At 40.6% G+C, this 23272-nt stretch overlaps 1 protein-coding gene across 2 annotated transcripts in view; it reads right to left on the bottom strand.

Annotated features, from left to right (window-relative positions):
- The window catches only part of ITPR2 (inositol 1,4,5-trisphosphate receptor type 2), a 470721-nt gene that overhangs the window by 280510 nt on the left and 166939 nt on the right, over nt 1-23272 (bottom strand). For both annotated transcript variants that reach the window (XM_036251040.1, XM_036251039.1), the window contains exon 22: nt 2962-3155. In XM_036251040.1, coding sequence (XP_036106933.1) covers nt 2962-3155 — 194 coding nt within the window. The remainder of the gene's footprint in view (nt 1-2961; nt 3156-23272) is intronic.

Below are 23272 nucleotides of genomic sequence, written 5' to 3' on the forward strand. Positions count from 1 at the left end.
TTTACACCTTGAACAGCCTTCCCCTTCACCAATAACCAGCTTCAGAGACGTCCTCCAAGGTCCAGGTTAAATTCCACTTTTTTTTAAATGACGTTTTCTGTGGTTCCCCACGCCAAATCAATTTTTCTCCTCTTTGCTCACTCAACACATTATTTACACCTGTAGTTCCAAAGTTACATCTCTCCCTCTGCCTCTCCCCTAGACCTCTATGCTCCTTATGGGCAGCAAACATGCTCCATGTCAGCTGTGCCCAGTTAAGTTCAGCAAACGTTTGCTAAGCTAGGTACTGAGGGAAGTGCCAGGGCACAAAACGGGTTCCAAGAATATAAGCCCTGCCTTAGAAGGGCATATAATCTAGAGGAGAAAACAGACGGCAAGGAGACTCTTGTTAGCCCGTGGTGGGCACCGTGGCACATCGTGTCTGGACCGAGTCACCTAACGGGATTTCCAGAGCAGGGGACGGAGCATGGGGAAAGAGGCCCGAGAAAGGTCAGCGGAGTGGGCAGCCTTCGGCCGAACTATGGGAGCAGAACTGAGATCGCAAATGCTTAAAAAAATAAAGTGTTTTTAGTTTAAACCTATGTAAAGAACAAAGTAATAAAATATGAATTAATGAAACATTAACTTGTGGTTGAAGATTCTAAACTTCATAGAAGTGTATTTCATAACTATATCCAAAGTAAAAATGTTCTTCCTCTAATATACAAGATTGGGGAAAGGTTAGATTACAGCTGTTTATACAGAAAATAATAATAAATAAATAATACAAGAATAAACTCTGTGTTTTATATACTACAACTGTAAACCTACTTTTGCCCCACCCTGTATTTAATTATAAAAAATCAATGAGAGATGGAAAGAAAGAGCAGAAGGGAAGAATGAAAACAAAGGCAGAGAAAGAGTGTTGAGAGAGGGTCAGATATATATATAGAGAGAGAATGAGAGGGAAATAAACAAACCAAAAAAGGAGAGATACTCAATGTGATGAGGAAAAGAAAGGAAGACCCTAGCTCTGGACAGTTTGGCTCAGCGGTTAGAGCGTCAGCCCGCGGACTGGAGAGTCCCGGGTTCAGTTCCCCCTAAGGGCATGTACCCTGGTTGCAGTTTGTCCCCGGCCCCGGTTGGGGTTGTCATTTGGGTGGCAACCACTCCATGTGTCTTTCGCATCGATGTTTCTCTCTCTCTCTCTCTCTCTCTCTCTCTCTCTCTCTCTCTCTCTCTCTCTCCTGCTCTATCTGAAGATAAATGCAAAAAAATGTACTCGGATGAGGATTAAAAAAGAAGAAGAAGAAAGGAAGACCCTGAGTGAGGAGGACGAGCTGGCAGAAAACACAGGACTTGCATCAGCAACATGGTCACAAAGAAATTCTTTAAGAGATGTTCTAAGAAACACATTCAAGAACAGCACCCAGGGACGGACACCGTGAATCAGACACAGACACAGACACACAAAAAACAGAAAACAGAGGTTCAACAAGAAATACATAAAAAGCCCCAAAAGGCAGCAAAAATGAGTCAGCCCTAAACTGCCCTGCCATAGTCTGTCCACCTCATCATTTTGTAGCTGTTCGAGATTGGTTCTTAATGCTGTTTTCTTCTGTAACCGTGGGCTAAAATGAGGTCACATACTTGAAAGGTAGTGCCATGGGCAGGATGATGTTAAGCTGTGGGCTCCTTAGGTCCACAGGTCAGGGATCACAACCTTTCTCAATTTCAGAACAGGAAGACTAAGAGATTTTTAAAAATAGTTTATTGATTTTTAGAGAGAGAGGAAAGGAGAAAGAGAGAGAAACATAGATTGGCAGCCTCCTGCACGACCCCTACTGGGATTCGAGCCACAGCCTGGGCATGCACCCTGACCTGGAAGCGAACCGGTATCCTTTGGTGTCCGGACAATGCCCAACCAACAGAACGATACCAGGGAGCCTAAGTGATTTTTCAGGGTGATGAACACAGTGTTGGGAGGCCTGCCAATATGTCTCAGGATTCAGCCCTTTGAATTCCTGGAGGAACCGTAAAACCTTTGGTTATTATAAATCTAATTACTTTAAATAAAAATGTGCAGGCCCTTCCTGGACGACTAACCCACTTCTGGTAGCTCAGTCTACTTTAAATTATGATGAAAGACAGTAAACTGTATCCAGAATCTTAATGCACCCTTGAAAACTCCAGGCTCCATTCTCCAAATCTGGAATAAATGCTATATATATCATTGAAGTATCGTAAAACCACTTTTCAAACTTAACAAAAAAATGTTAAGAATTCATAGGTACGATAATGGGCAATTTATTCACTAAATCAATGTGCACGTAATAATAATGTACCTGCTTTCAATTCATAGAGCCAGTTTAATTTATATATATATTATATATAATATATACGTTATAGTATATATAAATTTTATATTATATATAGCTTATATATAATATATATATTGGAAGCAAAAATACAAAGAGAGATAGTCACTTATATAAAATACTAAAATCAATTAAAACCAATTATCAACATTTTTGTTCATAATAAATAAATTTTATTTAAGTTTCTTGCTATAAGAATAAATCTGAATTATTGGAATCATATGTCCAATTAAATTAAAAAATTTTTAAAAAGGAATAGAATTCATTAACTTTGCCAGCTCTGAATTCCTTCTTAAATGAAGGTAAATGCAAATTAGGGTTAATACTAAACAAGAAAGTACATAGGAAAGAGCTTTTGTCCCTCTCAAAGCACTCCATAATTATTAGATATCGTCATTAATATATTTAATGGAAAAGGAAAAATGTAATTAATATATTAAATAGTGTCATTGTGAGATTTCTTACTAGGCTTCTTATCTTAAAATAAAATTAGATCAACAGCATTTCAGAATATTGACACAATGATTTGAAGCAAAAAGTATAAGAAATTAAACTAATAAGTACAATTAGGTATTTGTCACTTTGCTTTCATTATGCAACATACCTGTAAAATCTCAATAATCTTCAGTTTGGTGTCCATCACCGTCACGTCTTCTTGCTCGGCGGGGCTCCCTTGCTTGCTGGGGTGGATGCTCGGCTGAACATCAGGCACACTCATAGGGAAGATTGAACCTCTGCTGAGCACCATCTGGGTCATCATCTCTCCCACACCATGGATGGTTCTCATGACATTGTTTCCTGGCATGAGAAAAGGCCCTAAGTCAAAACACACAACACCTGGAGACACAGCTGCAATTCCAACTGGTCACAGCCAGACTGAAAACATGACAGGAAAAAGATTAACCATACGAAAGAGTAACATCAGCACTAGTCTGGCTCTTTCTTGCAGATCAAGTTAAGACATTGCAGACACATTTCAAAATGCCACATTTTTAAAATGAAAGTTTACTTTTCTCAGAAAATGCTTTCAAATGATACACCAAGAGTGAGTTGTTGGTCACTAAGGACATCCAAATCGGGTCCCTCTGGAACACGTCGGGTCCCACCAACTATCACACCAATAGGCTCTAACGTTTGCAGTAACATGAAGGAAAGACTGTTCATCTCCACAACAAAGTGAGTTGTACGTGAGGACACAAAGATAACATGAAAACATTTAAACGGTGACTCGTGTCCAGTCCTACCCTCAAACCCAGGACTTTTTGGTTTTGTTTTCACATGGCTTATGAAAGAGCTCATGAGGAGGATGGCTCCAACTTCATTTTAGGAAAAAGAACGTCTCATCGGGTGAACAAGCATGTGTTCCTTCATCCTATTTGAACAGAAAATCACTATTCAAAAGCCACAAGGGCAATTATGTGTGGAAACAAATTAGTGACAAGCATGTTCTTTTCAGGGAGGAGCTCACTCCCCTTCTGCATCTGCTTCTGAGGGTGGCTTCTCCGCGTCTGTCCTTCAGTGAAATTGCACATTCTCATTCCTTACACTCACTTGAGTGGCTACAGGAAGGAGCCTCCTGACCCTGCTGCAATTTACATTCTCCAGACTGACGGGTGTTTCTCACATCTAAATTCCTACAACAAGCAGCAAGGATCCAAAAGAACAATTGTGTACTTTCCTTTCACAACAGCGGTCTTTGCTTCGTGGGTGTTCACAGAGCTTTGCCTCAAGCAAAGGCCTGAGAACCCGGCCAAGAATTCTTCTTTCCCGAAGTGTCTCAGGGTGCAAACCAAGAAAAGGGGCAATGGAAATAAGATTGGATGAGACAAAACTCTCAGCTCTAAGTCAAGAATATAAACTGTGGCAATACCTCCAGGATCAAAAGGCAAACAAATAAAGAAAAGAAAAATATTCAAAAGATGCTTCAAAAGAATCTTGATGGTCCCATGCAGACAGACAATTACCAATGAGCCACTGGTAACCACTATTTATTAGCACCTTGGAGAAGGTGGAAGGTCTTTTAAAGTTTATTATCTTATCCATATATTAAGTTAGTGCACACAAAAAAGGGTAGTGCTCAAACAGCATATTTTTGAGCAAAAAAGTTAACATTGTTTCTAGAGCAACCTTCCAGGAAGAAATCACCTTGGGTTTTCACACTGAGAGTCTAGGGCCTTTTACCACACTGCTTCTAGCATAAGCAAAAACTAAGAGGGGTGGGACAGCAAAAAATATGGTAGGTAATTTCCATGTTTGGATAAGGTTGACACAAAGAATTTCAGACAGCCCTATTTTATCAGAATACCCTCAAGGTAGACTGCTCCCTTGTCTGTGGTTCTCAAACAACCACAGAAATCGAGAATTTCCAGACACCCCGCTGTCCACTACCCGGAGCGCAGGGATGCACAGTGGGTCGCAGCTATGGTTCGGGGCTGTCCATGTTCAACCAACACATGTATCCGAAACTTGATTCGAGCGTGCATATGTGTTTGCCTCTGAGAGATGCTGTCTCACCACTAACGCAGAACAGGCTCCTCTGTTGTTCTTACCCCCAATGTGCACAGAAATCCTTGGCACCCGCGGCATCTGCATCTCATTTAGATTTGCATGGAAAATAACCATGTAACCCCAATGATTATTACACAGAGAGTTCGCCCAGACAATTCTTCCCCAAACTATAGACCCTGTCACCAAGAAATTAAATTCTAGAGACCAGAAAGATCATAATGTGTAACACGTGTTGTCAGTGAAATGGGAGGGTGCATTCCAGCTGTCCCACATGCGCAGACGCCTGTAGCACCCGGCTGCTGCAAAACTCTCCTAATGTCTCCATGGACGGTCAGTTCAGTGGCCTCAAATTAAAAGATGCTATATTTCTGGGGTTGCATGGTGGTGAGAAGTGCTTAAATTGTGAACAACTACAACTTGAAAAGCATGAAGCCAAACGCCACATACATCAAAGACATGCAAGGCACTGATACCCATTTTTCCACGGAAAATTTTCTAATTCTAGACTAAGTCAGAGGTGATCAGACATCAACACTGCAAAAGAAGAAACCTTACTATTTCCCTTCTCAACCCTAATTAGTTTTCAGTGAAAAGGCTACTGTATTATAATATAAATCCTTGGGACAAATCATACCCTAGAAATTCACATTTTCTATGTCTTTTGTATCAACCCAGAAGCTAGAATTTGGATTTATCCATTAAGTGTACGGAAGTGTTTCGGAAAAATGGGAGCCATCTTTGTTAGGTATGAAGGAATTGCTTAGAAACAACAATGCGGATGGACTTTTTAGGCTCTTTCATTTCATGATTATATAGGCCTTTTTACTAATCCTAACTCCCTCAAGAGGTACAGAAAAAGCATATTAGGAATGGCGACGGGGAATGGATCGAGAACACATAGCTTTGTTTCTTGGTGGCTCCAGTAAGCCACGTTTGCATTACCAATTCCAGAGAAGAGGGCAGCAAGAAGGAATTTGCATAACACTGAAGCTATACTCATCATACTTTAACTTTTCTCTTCTCAATAGTCATTTCACTGCCAATGATCACTATTGGATTCAACAATCATTAACAGTTATATGGATTTATAGAGATGTTAGACATGTAACAGGACCTTACTTAATTTAAATGTACCTTCTGTCCATTGGTGTTTTATTTTAAGTCATCTTTATCTGTTATCTTTTTTTATTAGAAAGACTTTTCTCCTATGAGCACATAAGAATAGAAATGATCATTTGAATTTCCTAGTTGTTTAGATTTCAAATAAACAGACAACTCTCTGAGCATTTACAAGAGAAAACAGCATTCTGATTAGAAGAATTTTGTGAATGATTGTTCATAGCAATTTACTTGTTCTGTGACTACTCAAGTCAGCTCAATATTTTATAGTAATAAAAGCCAAAATATAAATAATTTGCAAACCACTCTTATTTCCCTGAAACTTATTTTTCCAGTTGGATTTGAATAAATACATCTACTGTTAGAATAATTCATTTGAAACAGAATGATGTTAAACCATAAAGACATGACTCGGGAAGCTTTCCTACTTCCCATCCCTGCTGAGCAGCTCCTTATAAACCTCTACCTGCTTGACAACGCCTCCACTCTAGAACTAGAGACATTTTTTATTTCGAACACTCTCTGCAGCAATGCTTCCTCCCCGTGATTAAGGGTCTGGGTTAAAGAACTGCTCTGTATGCAAAGAAAACAAAAACATTAATACAAGACCAGAGCCTAAATTAAGCTAGTGATATAAGCAGAGTAACAGGTAACATGGATTAAATGGAAGATCAAAATGGAATCCCTTAAGAAGATAACAGATGAGCACACTCCCCGTTCGAAATTAGATCACAGGGATTTGGAGAGCTAGATGTCAGTTCTCATTGAGTTTTTACTCCACATGCTGGGCCTGGAGGAAACTTGTTATCATTCCTTTGCCTGGAGTTCTCTTATCCAGTTGGTCATTTGGCTTGTTCCCTCAATCCTTTCTGATTTTTGGTACAATATCATCACCTCCTGAGCTCAATGTCACCCTCTCTAAAGAAGGACTACTATCACTCTGGATCCAGGCACCTTACATTTCAGTCATGGTATTATCACCACCACATGTTATATTTTATATTTGTTTATGTGTTTATTGTCTCTTCCCTCAAAAAGAAGAGAAACACCATGAAGACAGGGATTTGGCCCAGTTTAGCGCTCTGACACCGACAGCCAGTCAATAAATGTTTGTTAGATTAATACACAAATAAAAGAAAAAGATTAGGTTAACAAATGAATTATTAAAAATAAGAATGACTTTTTTATATGGCTTGCATAAAAATGTAAATATCCTTACATAAAGGTTCGCTGTTTTTCATCAAGGTGAGTTCTTGCTTGCTTTCCTTTATACTTTTCTAAATTACTTCCAAAAGCATATATAATTCCACATTCCTTTAAAGCTTATTTGTTAAAAAGAATAAAATAGATAACAATGAGATAAGGGAAAACAATGAACCTGCCTTTATCGAGGGCCCAGCACATCCCACATACTTTGCTAGGCCACACACACCCTTCACAGCAGGGCGGGGCTGGGGAGTCCACTCCACCTGACATGGTCAGAAAGTGACAGAGCCTCAGAGGCAAGTCCACCGATGTCAACATGCGTCTCTGCCCCACACCATGCTGCTTCACTAAAAGACCATCACCTTATGGTTCCCAAAGACTTTATACTAGAACTCAGAAAACTGACCAACTGCAGAAAGAAACTATTCCAATGAACAATGTGTACTGAAAATTTGGAATTGCTATTAATCACATAATAAATTGGCTCACATTATTCCCAAGTGATCTTATCCAACCAGTTATTAATATATAATGGGCCACACACTGCTTGTGGCATTTTATTTATATTACTCAATTTGATTTTAAGGGCATCCCTTGTTCAGAAAGTATTTATTGAGAAGCCAGTGTTCATCTGGCATTATACCAGGAACATAGTGGGTGGAAGGACACAAGAGAAGTAGAAGAATTTACAATATGGCTAGGAAAACATAAAACATGTCCAAAAAAAGAAATTAAGAACAAATAAAAAGCAGATGAGATAATAATAGTATGATATGGGCAGTATACAAAATTGCTTAGGAAATTGCTTTTAATTGGGAAAATTATCTTAGGATAAGGAAAGTGAAGAGTAGTAATTTTGACCTAGGACTGAAGAAATGTAATTTTGACCTAGGACTGAAATGGAGTGAAGGATTTAGATTAGTGTAGTGAGATCTTTCTTAAATTACTTCATCATCCAATGTTCAGACTCTTAATCCTAATGAAATATGTTCCAATTTCTTGTAAGAATAAAAGTGTATATATAATATGTGAAAAAAAAATCATGAAGAATAAAAAGTACCATATAATTACAAGGTATTATTTCAAAATAAAAAGTAGAGAACATATACATGCTTTCACTACACTCTGAAAAACAACTCTTCTCAGTTTCAGTGTGTGCTATTGTAGTGGTCACCACCTCACTAATGAATGAATACATGGGGTTCCAAACATAACCATAGCTCATAACCTCTTGCACCACGGCATGACTGATGCACAATATTACCTCTAAAAGGACAAGTCCTTCAGAGGAGCAGTTTATAAAGAGTACTCAATGGACAAAGTAGATAATTTAACACCTAATTTCTTCATTCTAAATAAACACTCACTGAATACATTGTGTTCATTACCCATTTCCAGATTCCAACTGTCCATAAGCTTAGAAACAGAACAAAGGCAAAACCTATTGAAAACATGTACTTAAATACAATAATGTTATTATCCATCTTTTTCTGAATATCAAGTAGACCGCTTAGAAGAAAATTATTTCCCATCCCACACCCTAAAGAAATGTTATTCAAAAGATGAATCGAAAAAGAAATTCATACAAAACTGTGGTTGAGTTCCCCATCTTATTTTGGATTTCATCACTGTCAAACACTGACAGTCATTTCAATATTCCAAACCTCAGTTTTAACTTACAAAACTGATCTTCAATTAAGTTGGTAATCTAAGTGAATTTACATACTAAATACATTTTATAATTAAGATGTAATTTAAATCTAGTGAAATACACAGATCTTTAATAAAAGGTTTCAGAAGTTTTGAAAAGGGCCTTCACCCATATAAATCACATGTCACCCGATATTGGACATTTTCATTACCCCAGGCATCTCCTTGGTGCCGTTTCCCAGTTAATCCCCTTTACATTCCTCCTCACCATCACCAACAAAAGCTCTTAGAGGTACATAGGTTGAGTAATGTATATATGTTGAATAATGTACAATTTCACAGATATAAATTGAGTTCAATGAATATAGCCAGAGTACTAGTAAATCGATCACTGTTACAATACAGAAGGACCTCTAAGTTCCTTTCTGCTCTGTTGTGGACTCGAACAGATAAATATTTTTGTCAGTGATGGGTGAAGTGGCATTTCTCAAATGCAAAGATAACATGAAACAAGGAAGGATAACTAACATAGCGAATGACTCCCTCAAATCCCAAACTACATCACCAGGATGAAAACTAACAGGTTAAATACAACAAAGTGAAATCAAAATATAAAATCTCCTGCACTTAGGTTCAAATAAAATCAACCAGGTATATGATAGGGAAAATGTGGCATAGCAGAGCACAAGTTAGAACTTTGATTGTGTTCAAATTCATTAAGAATCAATACTGTGTCATCCTTACCAGAAACACTCATTTTAAACTAGGCTGCATTACAAAAGTAAAGTATTCAAAATGAATGAGAAAAATAACGGCCCTTGCCTCTGGGCTGGTCAAGCCAGTGATCAACGATGTATGAATCACAAGAGGAACTGTTAAAGGAACTGCAGATGACTACACAGAATGGAGAAACTCTCCGGTGATATGCTGATCATTCACACGTGGAAAGAACTGACGTGTGGAAGTGATGTTAGATGTCAGTGTGGCTCCAGGGAACAAAAGCAGGCTGCTTATTAGAAGTGAGAGGGAGGTATATTTCAGGTAACCTAACAAAAGAGACCTAATAATTGGAGCTGTTGGAAATAAGAGAGACTTGCCTTTCACAGTAATAAAACCTTGGTTACTCAGATGTCAGAGAAGATCCTAGATGACCATCTGTAACGGGTATCATATGAACCTCTGAAGTTCATAAACTGTGAAAATAATTTCCACAATCCTTTTAGATGCTAAATCTATGTTTGGGTTTCATAGCGTGCCTTGGTGTAGGTCACGGGTACTCTCTTGACAAGAAATTGGGAGAACTGGGGAACCTGCCCTGCCATGTTAACTAACATCTTGAGGCATCAGATTCTGAGGCTCAAACAATATTCAGGATTTGAGAAAACAATTGGAGTGGAGAGGAGGTGACGACAACATGATCCTCTTTAGTCATTCTCATTTTTTGTGAGGTCATCCCTAGGTACTGATTTTGCCCTAATAACTCAATTTGGTGTTATTAGCAGCACTTCCTGGGTGCCAGCAGTTATTCTTATCTCTCCTGGGTAACCCCAGGGTGTCACAGTCACTGATGGCTTGAAGAAGAAGAATAAACTCCGCACTAAGCTTCACCCACTGTGTGCTGATACCTTCCGGAAACCAAAACTCAAAATGCTACATGATGATACCTTTGTTTCTGACACACCCACAGAAACACAGACCAACCTAGAATCAGAGTCCTCTGCTGCTACTGAGTCCAAAAATTACAAAGTGTAACAAAAATGACTTTACGTCTTAAAACTTTAAGCTTCTGACTGAGCGAACCATAAGGAAATTAGAGTCACTTCACGACTTAGTGCAGTATGTAAATTGTGCATGCCTCATATCCATTAAGTTCTTCTGAAGTTTATTAGCCAGTGTAGTTAACAAGTCAATATCTGAACCATATAACTCTGTTAAGTTGGTGCATCAGAGGTCACTGTAAAGTTATAACGTTAATCACTAAAGTTGCTAAAATAAAATTGCAGGAACAAAATACCAGAAAGTATTTTACATAATATGAACTGGTATTTGTCATGTCATCTCCCATTCATTGGAAGTTTAGAAAGCCAAACTAAAATTTCATAAGGTCCTGGCCAGTTTGGCTCAGTAGTTAGAGCGTCAGCCTTCGAACTGATGAGTCTCGAGTTCAATACCAGTCAAGGGCACATACCTTGGTTGTGATTCATCCCCAGCCCTGGTTGGGTCTGCAGGAGGCAGCCACTAGATGTTTCTCTCTCTCTCTCTTCCTCCCTCTCCCTCCCACTCTATCTGAACAAAAATGGAAAAATGTCCTCCAGTGAGGATAAAAAGTAAATAAATAAATAAATATATAAATAAAATTTCATAAGTACTAAAAGAAAAAATCATATATTTGAAATGTGAAAATTTAGAAAATATTTTATCATTCAAATACATATATATTTATCTAAAACTTATAATTTACATAATTCATCAAATGTATTTCACTCAATTGATAATTTTGAAAGCCAAGTATGTATGTAGTAGCATATTAAGCATGGTATAAGTCAGCTACAGAATCAGAAATAAAATCTATTTTTATACTTTTTTTCCCCCACTCTGGTTCTCTCCATCAGTAAATTTGAATTGTTATTATTGAATTATCTAGGTAGTAACTAAGAGTCATGAGCCCTTTGTAAACTTACTAGGAAAAACAAACTTATAAAAAAAATACTTACAAAATTAACAAAAGAGAGACACAAATATGTATTTGGAATATTAGGCTCTCTAAATATTTAGGTCCTTCAACTGCACGCATATTTATATAAGGTATATGACTTACACATATTCATCCTAATGATAAGCAAGTTATGAGAGTATGTATGAAATATAGAAGTATCTCATAGAAAGGTATCTAAGAAAATAAAATTGTTCAGTCTTATAAGGAAAACAGCAAAAATTAGGACTAGAGACATCTAACTCAGACAATGAAGACCCTTGGGCACCAGTTTAAGGAAATGGGTTATTGTTCTCTAGAGATGACGAGAGCTAGTAACAGAGGCGCAGGGTGCGATTTGGAAGGAACCTGATGTTGGAACGTGGAAAACGCTGCTTCAGGGAGTGAAGAGGAACATCTAGCTTCAAGGGAGACTGAAGCGCTAAAACTTTTAAGACTTGTGACCAAAACGTTGTTTCTGAGAAAAACCAACCACTCCAGAAGGGGTGGTTCTTGGTGTAAAAACTTGTTTTTCTCTGACCTGTACAATGACTTCAAGTTAAATCCAAGTCTTCAGTAAGCACCTACTGTTTTACACAACACTTTCTTGGGAAAGTTGGAAAAAGGAGAAAACAGAGTCTCTGCAGAAGAAGACGTCATCTGTATAGAAAGCAGTGTGAAAATGGCATAAAGAACATAAACTGTAGAGCTGTAGGGCTTTTTTATTTTTTTACAAAAGGGGAAGTAAGCGAAAAGAAACCCAAATTCAACACTTGGCTCAGCAAGCTGTAAGCTGCATGGTCTGCGGCGAAGTATGTGACCACCCCAGGAGCCTGTTTCCTGGGCAAACTAGTGACCATAACAACTAACTGGCTGGATTGTGGTAAAGATTAAAGATAAAAATATGCAAAAGGCCTAGGTGTTGACTATAAATCGTAGATGCCCTTCTATGATCATCCTTTGCCAGATGCGTAGCCTGGCACATGGTAGAAACTCAGTATAAAGTAGACATACACATACTTACTCGTCACCTATTTTTATATATGCATTTGACCTTTTAAAGGAATATGATCTGATATAGATCCTGTGTTTGAAACTCTCTTGATATACAGAGAGAAAACTAATCCCGGGAAGGGGGAATGAGGATCCTCTTAAGCACCACTGATAACTAAGAAAAAGAAAATTGACAGTTACACAGATACTTTTCCCAAAACTTATAAAAGTTCAAGCAGAAGAAAAAGGTGTAAAGGACAGTGCACCTTAAGCAGCAAGGGCTCCGAGGTGCAGTCAGCACAGCAGGGCCAGTGGGACCGACGGAGACGACCGAGTGCCCGAGACCCTCCCTCCCCGCCCAAGGAAGAGGCTTTCCGAAGAGACCTGCTGCCGAAAGCAGGGCACCGATGCCAGTGGTTCTGGGGCATTTAGAAGTGGGCAGATTCTGGAAAATGTCCTTCCTAGATAGACTTGTGTTGTGCTTTTAAATGCTGTCAAGTCATTTTTACTTTCCTCCCTAATCTCTGTCTCCCACGAGATCTTAAACTTGTAGTTTCCAGGCGTGGTCCTTTCTGGAGAGGCCTCCGCAGGGCGCTGTGCTGGCCCTGCCCGGGGCCCCAGGACAGGAGGGCTACTGCTCCGCTGCTACGGGAGCTGTGCCCCGACAGCCTCACATGTCGGCCTTCCTCGGGGACCGGCCATCTGAACACGGCTGCCTCCGCAAGGCCCTTCATCCACCTCAGGGCAGCCCATGGGGGCACAGAGGCTCAGCCCTTCGCCCCGATGAGAGACGACGCTGAAAGGACAGCCCCGCTTCAGGGCTCCAGAGGCCTCCCCAGGACTGCATCACAACCCAGTTCCTCCCTTTGCCCCACCCCGCCTCCCTCACTTCCCCACGGGTGCTGATCCTAACAGCTCTCCCTAGTACATTTCCCTGTGCTCATTCCCACCTCACAGTCTGCTTCCCAGGGAACACAACCTGCCCTAAGGAACTCCGGAGCTGCTGGGAGACTGTCCTTCCTGTTGCTGTCATTTAAAAATCAGTGAAAGGCCCTGGCCAGTTTGGCTCAGCGGTTAGAGCGTCGGCCCGCGGACCAGAGAGTCTCGGGTTCGGTTCCCGCTAAGGGCATGTACCTCGATTGCAGTTCGTCCCTGGCCCCTGTTGGGGTTGTGTGGGCGGCAACCAGACAATGTGTCTCTCCCACATTGATGTTTCTCTCTCTCTCTCTTCCTCCCTCTCTCCCTCCCACTCTATCTGAAGATAAATGCAAAAATGTCCTCGGGTAAGGATAATAAAATAAAAATAAAATAATAAAATAAAATAGAAATCAGTGAAAGAATCTCAGGGTGTGAAAAGAGCATGCTCCCCTGACAGAATATAGTAGTCCCCCCACTTATCCACAGTTTTGCTTTCCACGGTTTCAGTCACCCACAGTCAACCATGGTCAACCATGAGCCAAAATAGTAAATGGTAAATTCCAGAAATAAACTTAATAAGTTTTATATTGCATGTCATTCTGAGTAGTGTAATGAAATCTCCTGCCATCCCTCCCAGGATATGACTCCTCCCTTTGTCCAGCGTCTCTATGCTGCAGCCTTCTTGGTTATCAGACTGACTGTCGCGGTATCGCAGTGCTTGTGTTTAAGTACATTATTATTATTATTATTATTTTTTTTTTTATCCTCACCCGAGGACACTTTTGCATTTTTTGTTCAGACAGAGCTGGAGGGAGAGAGAGGCAGAGAGAGAGAGAGAGAAACATCGACATGAAGGGACACATCGAGTGGCTGCCACCCGCACGACCAACCAGGGCCGGGGACAAACTGCAACCGAGGTACATGCCCTGAGCGGGAACCGAACCCAGGTCTCTCTGTACCGCAGGCCGACGCTCTAACCGCTGAGCCAAACCGGCAAGGGCTAAGTACATTATTTTTAATAATGGCCCCAAAGCACAAGAGCAGTGATGCTGGCAATTTGATATGCCAAAGAGAAGCCATCGAGTGCTTCCTGTAAGTGAAAAGGTATGTATGCATGGGAAAAAAAACATAGCATAGGTAGGGTTTGACTATCCATCATTTTGGGCCACCCACTGTGGATCTGGGAGCATATCCTCCAGAAATAAGGGGGGGACTACTGTAGACACATACACAAAGGAACAAGAGAAAGTCATCACTGCGCTAGGACTGCACACTTGTTCTTGCCTCTTCTTCGACTCTAAAGCTTCCTTTACTGGAAGCACATGAGTTTAAGAGAGAGAACATGTGGGAAGATGGGAGAAGTACATGGGAACTGGCCAGATGTGAGGAACAAGACACATCGTGGAGATAAGAGAGTTCTGCCTAGAGCTGAAGGACACTGCTGAAGGCAATGGTGAGGAAGAAGGGGTAGAAGAAGGCCATCTAAAGGAGGATCGCGAGAGGCAGAATAGGGTTGGGAAAAATTGAGTCCATAAATCAAGGAAAGGGATTTTGAAATGAGGAATGGTCATTGTGGTATCTTTCCCCTGCAGGTAAACCTTGCTCACACTTCCAAGCACTGTGAGCTCTACTGCAAACTTAAATTCTCCAGAGAGACCTGAAAAGAGCTCAGTCAGATGAAAAATTAAAAGGAGATGAAGCTGCCTTGTACCTTAGGCAGGTGCCCTTTGGTTATGGTCACTGTACTAAACCTCCCTTCTGGTTTTCTCATCACCCCCCTCCACTTCCTTAGAGTCTCACCTGGCACCCAGGTAAGTCTCTTCCTGCTTGCTTGCTTTTTTGAGACACACCCAATATTTTAAGTGAACTAAAGCTTTTGTTTTCAAGGCCTGCTGGCTGGTGTCTTTACAGGGAGCAATCACAGCGGTTAACCAGGAGCTATGCTTCGTGGATATCTGGTACAGGAGTGTTTTGCAACCCACATGAAAAAGCGCCATTCAGTGAGCACATAGGAATTGCATACTAATCTTTGAAGAATCACAGTTTTGAACTCAAAGCGACTATAAAGATCACATGTAGACCCACCTCCTAATTTTATAAAGGAAAAAACTATTTTCTGGCAGATTTTTTGCCTGAGAATATTTTCTTCCTTTCCCACCCATGTAACGATTTTAAGAAATGTTTCTGTTCTGCCTCCCATGTCAATTTCCCTTCTCTTTTTTAACAGCAACTATGCTGCCAGGAAAAGCATTTTAAGGCAGAGCATGTGAAGTCCCTGACAAGGAAAAAAGAAAATGTAAGTTGAAGAAGCAGCTGGTTCTTTGGCCCCAGATGGAGTGTTAGTATCTCTTACTCTTTTCCTCAAATCTCCCAGGGTAAAGGGCGCTTTTAGACATACGTATGTCCAAAGTGCCTCTCACAACCCACCCGCCTCATCCCTCCCCTGGGTGGGGCCCACAAGCTGTAAGTCACCCAGCGCAGCTCCAATCCTTTTAGGGCAGAAGGATAATTTCAGGTTATGGCTACCTGTGTCTCAGAGCTCTAAGAGCAAAGGTACTTTAGCTCCAAACCTAAAACCTCAAAGGAAAGAAAATCCTAACAGTAAATGGAATTCTCCATTGATTCTTTTTTTTTTTTAACTCATCTTTATTGTTGAATGTATTACAGACATCCCCATTTTTTCCCCACTGACCCCCTCCTCCCCAATCCCGCTTCCCCCTCCTGTGGGGACCACACTATTGTCGGTGTCTGTTGGTTATGCATATATGCACAGAAGTTCTTTGGTTTAACACATCCCGCCCACCCTCCCTCCTTCCCTTTGAGGTTCATCAGTCTAACAACCAATTTTTACTTCTAAATTCTTTCATCTTTTTCACCCATCCCTCCAGCCCCTGCCCATCTGGCAAGCAATAAAAAACTCTCTGTATCTATGAGTCTGTTTCTGTTCTGCTTGCTCATTTTGTTTGTAGATTCAATTGTTGATAGATATGTATTAATTGCCATTTTATTGTTCATATTTTTGTTCTTCTCCTTCAAGAAGACCCTTCAGCCCTGGCCAGTTTGGCTCAGCGGTTAGAGCGTCGGCCTGCGGTCCTGAGAGACCCGGGTTCGGTTCCCGCTAAGGGCGCGTACCTCGGTTGCAGTTTGTCCCCGGCCCTGGTCGGTTGTGCAGGTGGCAGCCACTCGATGTGTCCCTTTCATATCGATGTTTCTCTCTCTCTCTCTGTTCCTCTCTCTCCCTCCCACTCTACCTGAACAAAAAAAAAATGGAAAAATGTCCTCGGATGAGGATAAAAAAAAAGAAGAAGACCCTTCAACATTTCATATAATACTGGTTTGGTGGTAATTAACTCCTTTAGCAATTTCCTGTCTGGGAAACTCTTGATAATGTCTATCGTTTCTAAGTGATAGCTTTGCAGGATAGAGTAATCTTGGTTGTAGGTCGTTGCTTTTCATCACCTTGAATATCTCTTGCCACTCCTTTCTGGCCTGCAAAGTTTCTTTTGAGAAAACAGCTGATAGTCTTATGACAGCTCCTTTGTAGGTAACAAACTGCTTTTCTCTTGCTGCTTTTAAGATTCTCTCTTTGTCTTGAAACTTTGGCATTTTGATTATGATGTGTCTTGGTGTGGACCTCTTTGGGTTCATCTTATTTGGGAATCTCTGTGCTTCCTGGACTTGTATGTCTGTTTCCTTCACCAATTTAGGGAAGTTTTCTGCCATTATTGTTTCAAATAGGTTTTTAATTTCTTGCTCTCTCTCTTCTCCTTCTGGTACCCCTATGATGTGAATGTTGGCATGCTTGAAGTTGTCCCAGAGGCTCCTTATACTATCCTCATTTTTTTGGATTCTTTTTTCTTTTTGCTGTTCTGATTGGGTGTTTTTTACTTCCTTATATTCCAAAGTGATGGTTCCTTCTTGGCCTTACCTACTCTACGATTGATTCTCTGTAAATTATTCTTTATGTCAGCTAGTGTATCCTTCATTTCTGACTGGTCCTTTTTTATGTTGTTGATGTTCTCCCTAAGTTCCTTGGAGGTCTCCTTAAGTTCCTTGAAGGTCTCACTAATTTTCTTAAGTGTCTCACTAAGTTCCTTGAGCAACTTTATAACCAGTGTTTTGAACTCTGCATCTGATTGATTGCTTATTTCCATTTTGCTTAGTTCTTTTCCTGGAGTTTTGTTCTTTTCTTTCACTTGGGACATGTTTCTTTTTCTCCTCATTTTGGCTGCTTCCCTGTGATCATTTCTATGTATTAGGTAGAGTTGCTATGTCTCCTAGGCTTCGTTGGGTGGCCTATTGTTGTAGGTGTCCTGTAGGATCCAGAGGCACAGCCTCCCTGATCACCCCAACTGCACCCTCAAGGTGCACCCCTAGTGTGGACTGTACACCCTTCTGTTGTACTTCAGTCTTGATTGCTGTTGGCACGTCAATGGGAAGGATTTACTCAGGCTGATCAGCTGCAAGGACTGGCAGTGTGCACTGACCACTGGCCTCTGACTACCTTGGAGGATCAGCTGTGTAGGCACCCACCACACAGAGCAAGACTTACTTCATCAGGGCTCTAGTACCCACTGAGTTCACTCATTGAGTGTGTCACTTGTGGAGGTGGTTTTTCTTAGTTGTTTCCCATTTTCAATATTGTAATATATATGCCAACAAAAGAGATTATCTGGTGACTGACTGGGAACAGGCCCACATTTCAGGGCTTGACTATGGAAACGCCTAAGTATCTATGGTTGTGAAAAAGCAAAATGATAGAAGACAAAAAGAAATGATTGAGATCTTGTTTGTTCTTCTGGTAGCTTTCTGATACACTGTCTTTTCATGTGTGGTGAGTTCAAGGGCGGGGGACAACTTGAAAAGAAATGATAATGGCGGCCCAGTCACCCTGACTAGGCCTAAAAGTCACTCAGTGGTTAAGACTTCATTGCTGCACGTCAAGGGTTCAACTTTGAACACCAGTTCCATTCAAACAGCAGATAAGTTGAAGGGTATTGAAAGAATAGCTAAATACAAAGAAGACCCAAACCATTTCCAGACTGTGTCAAGTTCTACACTCTGCTCAATGGAGATGACACTCTCACCAGAGTTAACATTTATGCTGCTCATTAGAAGAATATGTAAGATTCACATTTGTGCTCAACTATTTAAATGACTCTGTAGAACAAAATACATATACCCACCCTGCTGTACAAAGTGGTCTTAATTAGGAGCAGTATCAACCCTTAGATTATATAAATCCCTCAGCAAGCATAAAGAGAAAAAAATGTGTGCTTTTTTAAACGGAATGTACTTTCAAAAGTATAATGAAAATACCCAGTATATCAGCCAGTATATACATTTGCTTTGGACTTCTATACGTGACAAAAAAGAGCACTGCTTGACATAATTCTTCGACCCGAAAGATCAATTATACTGAATGGTGCCTGTGCATTTTAAATCACTGAGAGCAAATGACAGGTATTAGGCAAAGCAAATTGACTCAGCAACACAGCCTGCTGGGAGTGAATACATTTGTTTGGAAACAGTATTTCTTTTCCTAAGTGAGGCAGAGCCAATGAAAGGTACAGATTGATAGTTCTGAAGATTAGAATCTTCTGTTTCACGCAGTCAAGTCCAGGGCAGTGCCACTCCCTGGGTCTCCGTGTAAGCATGCCCGGATAATTTGCTGAATGGACCACCTCTGGGGCACAAAAATGAGAAGCTGCTTCTGAGCCTAGTAATTACTGTTGAGCGTGCCAACTAAAAGCCACCCTGATGGGGAGCAGTCACAGCCTGGGAGCCTGACTCAGACCCCCAACCAGGACTCGAATGGGGACGACTCACAGCGGCAGGGACCTGGGCTGCACTGCACCCAAGGACCAGAAGGGAAAAACTTCTGTAATTGCCACTTTCCAACCCAGCCATTCCCGCCGCCTGAAACATTAATCAGGGCCACCGAAACCTGCAGGATTTCCCAGAAAAACAAATGAAGGCTGCGTGTGCACACCCCATTTAAGACAGGCGCCACGGAGGCCAGCACGAAATGGAACTGCGGGAATGGGGAGCCCTCCCTGCCAGCCTCTTCTCCCTTCCCCGGGGTCTGACCTGCCCGACGACTGCCGGGCACGTTCCCTCAATGTCCAATCCCAGTGGGCTGGGGCCGAATTAGGAAGAGGTAGGTAGATCAGAAGAATAAAAAAACGACCTGGTTCTACTGCACAAAATGTTCCGGACAGTAGGAGAAAAAAAACTGTTATCATTGCTTGAAGGCACTGGTTGATCTAGCAAGAACATTTATAACATCACTTCCTATTTTGAAAAAAAACTCTGCTTTGCACATGACTTCCAACTGAAAATAAAGTTTCGCTGAAATAGGAAACTATAATCCAGATCATTTACATACAAAGGAGCCAAGATGGCACAAGATGGCATTACCCTGGGTGTTGCAATGTGGCAACACTGCGATGGTTCCAATGAGCTGTCCTTTAAAGGAAGAGATCCTTCTTCCCCAGGTACTTTCCATAACCTGGGATTTCCTCCGGGCATCATTTCCTCTCTGTCTAATCCTGTACCACAGGAATTTTCCCAGGCCTGACAATCCTGTCTCCACATTTGAAGATTCCAGAAATGTGTTCACTCTTGCTTCTTTTCTTAAGAATTTATAGTCTAATAGAACTTTTGTTAGGAATTTATCATCTACTGGAACTCAGCTATAACAACACGCCTCCTAGTAGAGCTGTAAGATAGTGCTTCAAGTTTGAAGTGTCATCTTACATCCAATAAGTCATTTTCCTACTTGGCTAATTATTTGTTACTAACTTTTCTGTTTCAGAATACTTTCAAGTTTATGGGAAGAGCTGCAAGAATTGCACAAAGAATTCCTATAGCCCTGGCCGATTTGGCTCAGCAGTTAGAGCGTCGGCCTGCGGTACAGAGAGACCCAGGTTCGGTTCCCGCTAAGGGCACATACCTCGGTTGCAGTTTGTCCCCAGCCCTGGTTGGGTTGTGCAGGTGGCAGCCACTCGATGTATCCCTTTCACGTCGATGTTTCTCTTTCTCTCTCTCTCTCTCTCTCTCTCCCCCCCCCCCCATCTGAACAAAATATGGAAAAATATCCTAGGGTGAGGATTAAAAAAATATATAAAGAAAAAATAAAAAGAATTCCTATAATACCCTCTGCCCAGAATTGTTAGATTCACAAATTCTGACACAGCTGCGTCCTCCCTCGCTCTCACACTCATTCTCTCCACCTGCATACATTCCATCTTCCTGCACTATTTCAGGGTCAGTTGCAGACATCACGACCTTTTAACCTTTCATTCTTCAGCATGTATTTGCTAAAAACAAGTACATTCTCTTACATAATCACACTCATATTAAAATTCAAGAAATCTAACTGATGCAATACTACCACCTATGTACAATACATATTCAAATGTCACCAATTGTGCCAATAATGGTTCTGTAGATGATATTTTTCCTAATCCACAGTCACTTACTGCATTTAGTTGTCATGTCTCTTTAATCAGAAACAGTTTTTCAGCCTTTATCTTTTATGACATTGACATTTTTGGAGTTCGAGCCAGTTTTTCTCATAAATATCCATAATTTGTACTTCTCAGATCATTCCTCATGATTGGCTGGTGTTGCGGACATTTGTCAGGAACATTAAGTAGGCAATGCTGTGCACATCACATGCAGGCCCAGGATGTTGCTTTGCCCCCTTTTTATATTTTAAACTTTGTATTTTGTTTACTTAAAGAATATATTATAAGACTGATCTCCTACATAAGTGTTAACTTTAAAATTTATGAACCATTTTCTGAAATATAATCCCATTGGCCAAATAAATAATCAAGTGCTGCTAAGGACAGAAAGATGTATTTCTTGCACTTTCATTCTTAGCAATGCCATTTACTGACTATGGGATCTCAGGCAAGTTAATTAAGCTCCCTGCATATGCTTTTCTATATTGGTATTTTAAAAGGAAACTTTTTACTAAACAGTCTGGCTGGTGTGGCTCAGTGGTTGAGCATTGACCCATGCATCAAGAGGTCGCTGGTTCGATTCCTGGTCAGGGCACATGCCCAGGTTGTGGGCCCGATCCCCAGTGGGGGGCATGCAGGAGGCGGCCAATCAATGTTCTTTCTCATTGATGTTTCTCTCTCTCTCTCCTTCTCCCTTCCTCTGTCTCTAAAATCAATAAAGAAAAAAAAAATATTTTTTAAAGGAAACTTTTTACTAAACTTGAAATCCATGCATAACTCAATACATTTGCCTTATTGGCAACTTATTGAGCAAATAATGTGTTCCTGTGAGGTCCAATCTGTCCTATTGTATACAGTGTAAAAATAAAGGCTCATAGTCACTTTTTCAAATGCACCTCAAGGCAATTTTAACAGAAAGTACAGTACCTTATCTTCTTGTCTTGTGAGTATAGATATGCTCCAAAGAACTCTAGATTGAAATGTGTTAGTAAAAAAGCATTGTCCTTCCAAATGTATGCAAGTTAATGACACTAAATGAGCATTTATTGTTAGTAAAAGCGAAGTGACTTCTTGAGAAGGACTTTCGGGGTTGAGAGGAATGAAGAAAGCTTATCTCGGAGGTGTCATCTGTAGTAGAATGATAATTGTTATCAAATCATGTTCAACAACAATCTATGTTTTCTCACAGTTTACATCAAGTTCCCACTCAAAGGAACGTATAAAAGAAATCATTTACCCTCCAATTTGCAGATCTCAAGAAAAGTGATCTTAAAAAATAAAAGTGATCTTAAAACTATGGTCCTTATTCTCAAATTAATTTCAATACAAGAACTAGAATAACATATTTCATGGATATTTACTACTCTATAGGGGGATAAGCATATTTAGATTCCAAAAATATAGTCAAAATCTATACACCCCCTTCCACAAATTAGAAAAATGCATTTCCCCAAATGAAGAGATGTTGTTCTACACAACACACCAGTCTCAAAAGAGAGAAATTTCTGAGTTTTGGTTCTTGCAGTACATATATGTGTGTTTCTATCTGCACAAGAAGTTTTTTAGAGAATTAATATTACAAAAACTATCATGAATCATTTTTAATACTGGAGGAAAACTATGGTGTTTCATATTTTAATAATGGAGTAAAATAGTGTGTGTCATAGGTAAGCACAAGTCACACTACATGGGAGGTAATCCATGTACAACCACTTAGCACACAGAGAGCTCAATGATTACTAGCTATCAAGGAAGTATATTATATAAGCCAACAAACAATTTAAAGAATCTAGCAGTACTTTTTGTTTGGCTTCCAACACCTCACATCCCCCTGGTGTTCCCCCTGGTGAACATCCCCCTGGTGTTCCTCTGTATGCACCAGCCACTTTGTCCCAGGAGGTCATCGTTAGACCACAGTTTTCCACCTCGACAATCACTCCCTAGGTGACCTTCTTCAGTCTGCTATCTAAATGTCTTCTACGCATTGATTCTCACGTTTATATTTCCTATCCTCACATTACCCTAATTAAGTTTCATTCATATAACCAACTGTTGACATAACACCTCCACTTAAATGCCAACAGGGATGTTAAAGCCAACGTGCCCAAACAGAAATCCTCATTTTCCCTCCAACCCCACTCATCCACTAGTCTGTCTCACCTCAATAAATAGTTCCACATTCACTCTCTGCTAATCAAAACTTGGAATAATCTTTGATTCTCCTCTTCCTTTCCCATTCCACCTCCAAGTCCTATCAGCGGAGACCGTAAAATTCCAAATGTGTCCGCTTCTCAGCACCTCCAGCACTACATCCTATTCAACGCCACCATCCAGTTCCCCAACAGCCTCCTGTGATC

The sequence above is a fragment of the Molossus molossus genome, unplaced genomic scaffold, assembly GCF_014108415.1.
Source record: "Molossus molossus isolate mMolMol1 unplaced genomic scaffold, mMolMol1.p scaffold_m16_p_10, whole genome shotgun sequence".
In the NCBI taxonomy this organism is placed as follows: domain Eukaryota; kingdom Metazoa; phylum Chordata; class Mammalia; order Chiroptera; family Molossidae; genus Molossus; species Molossus molossus.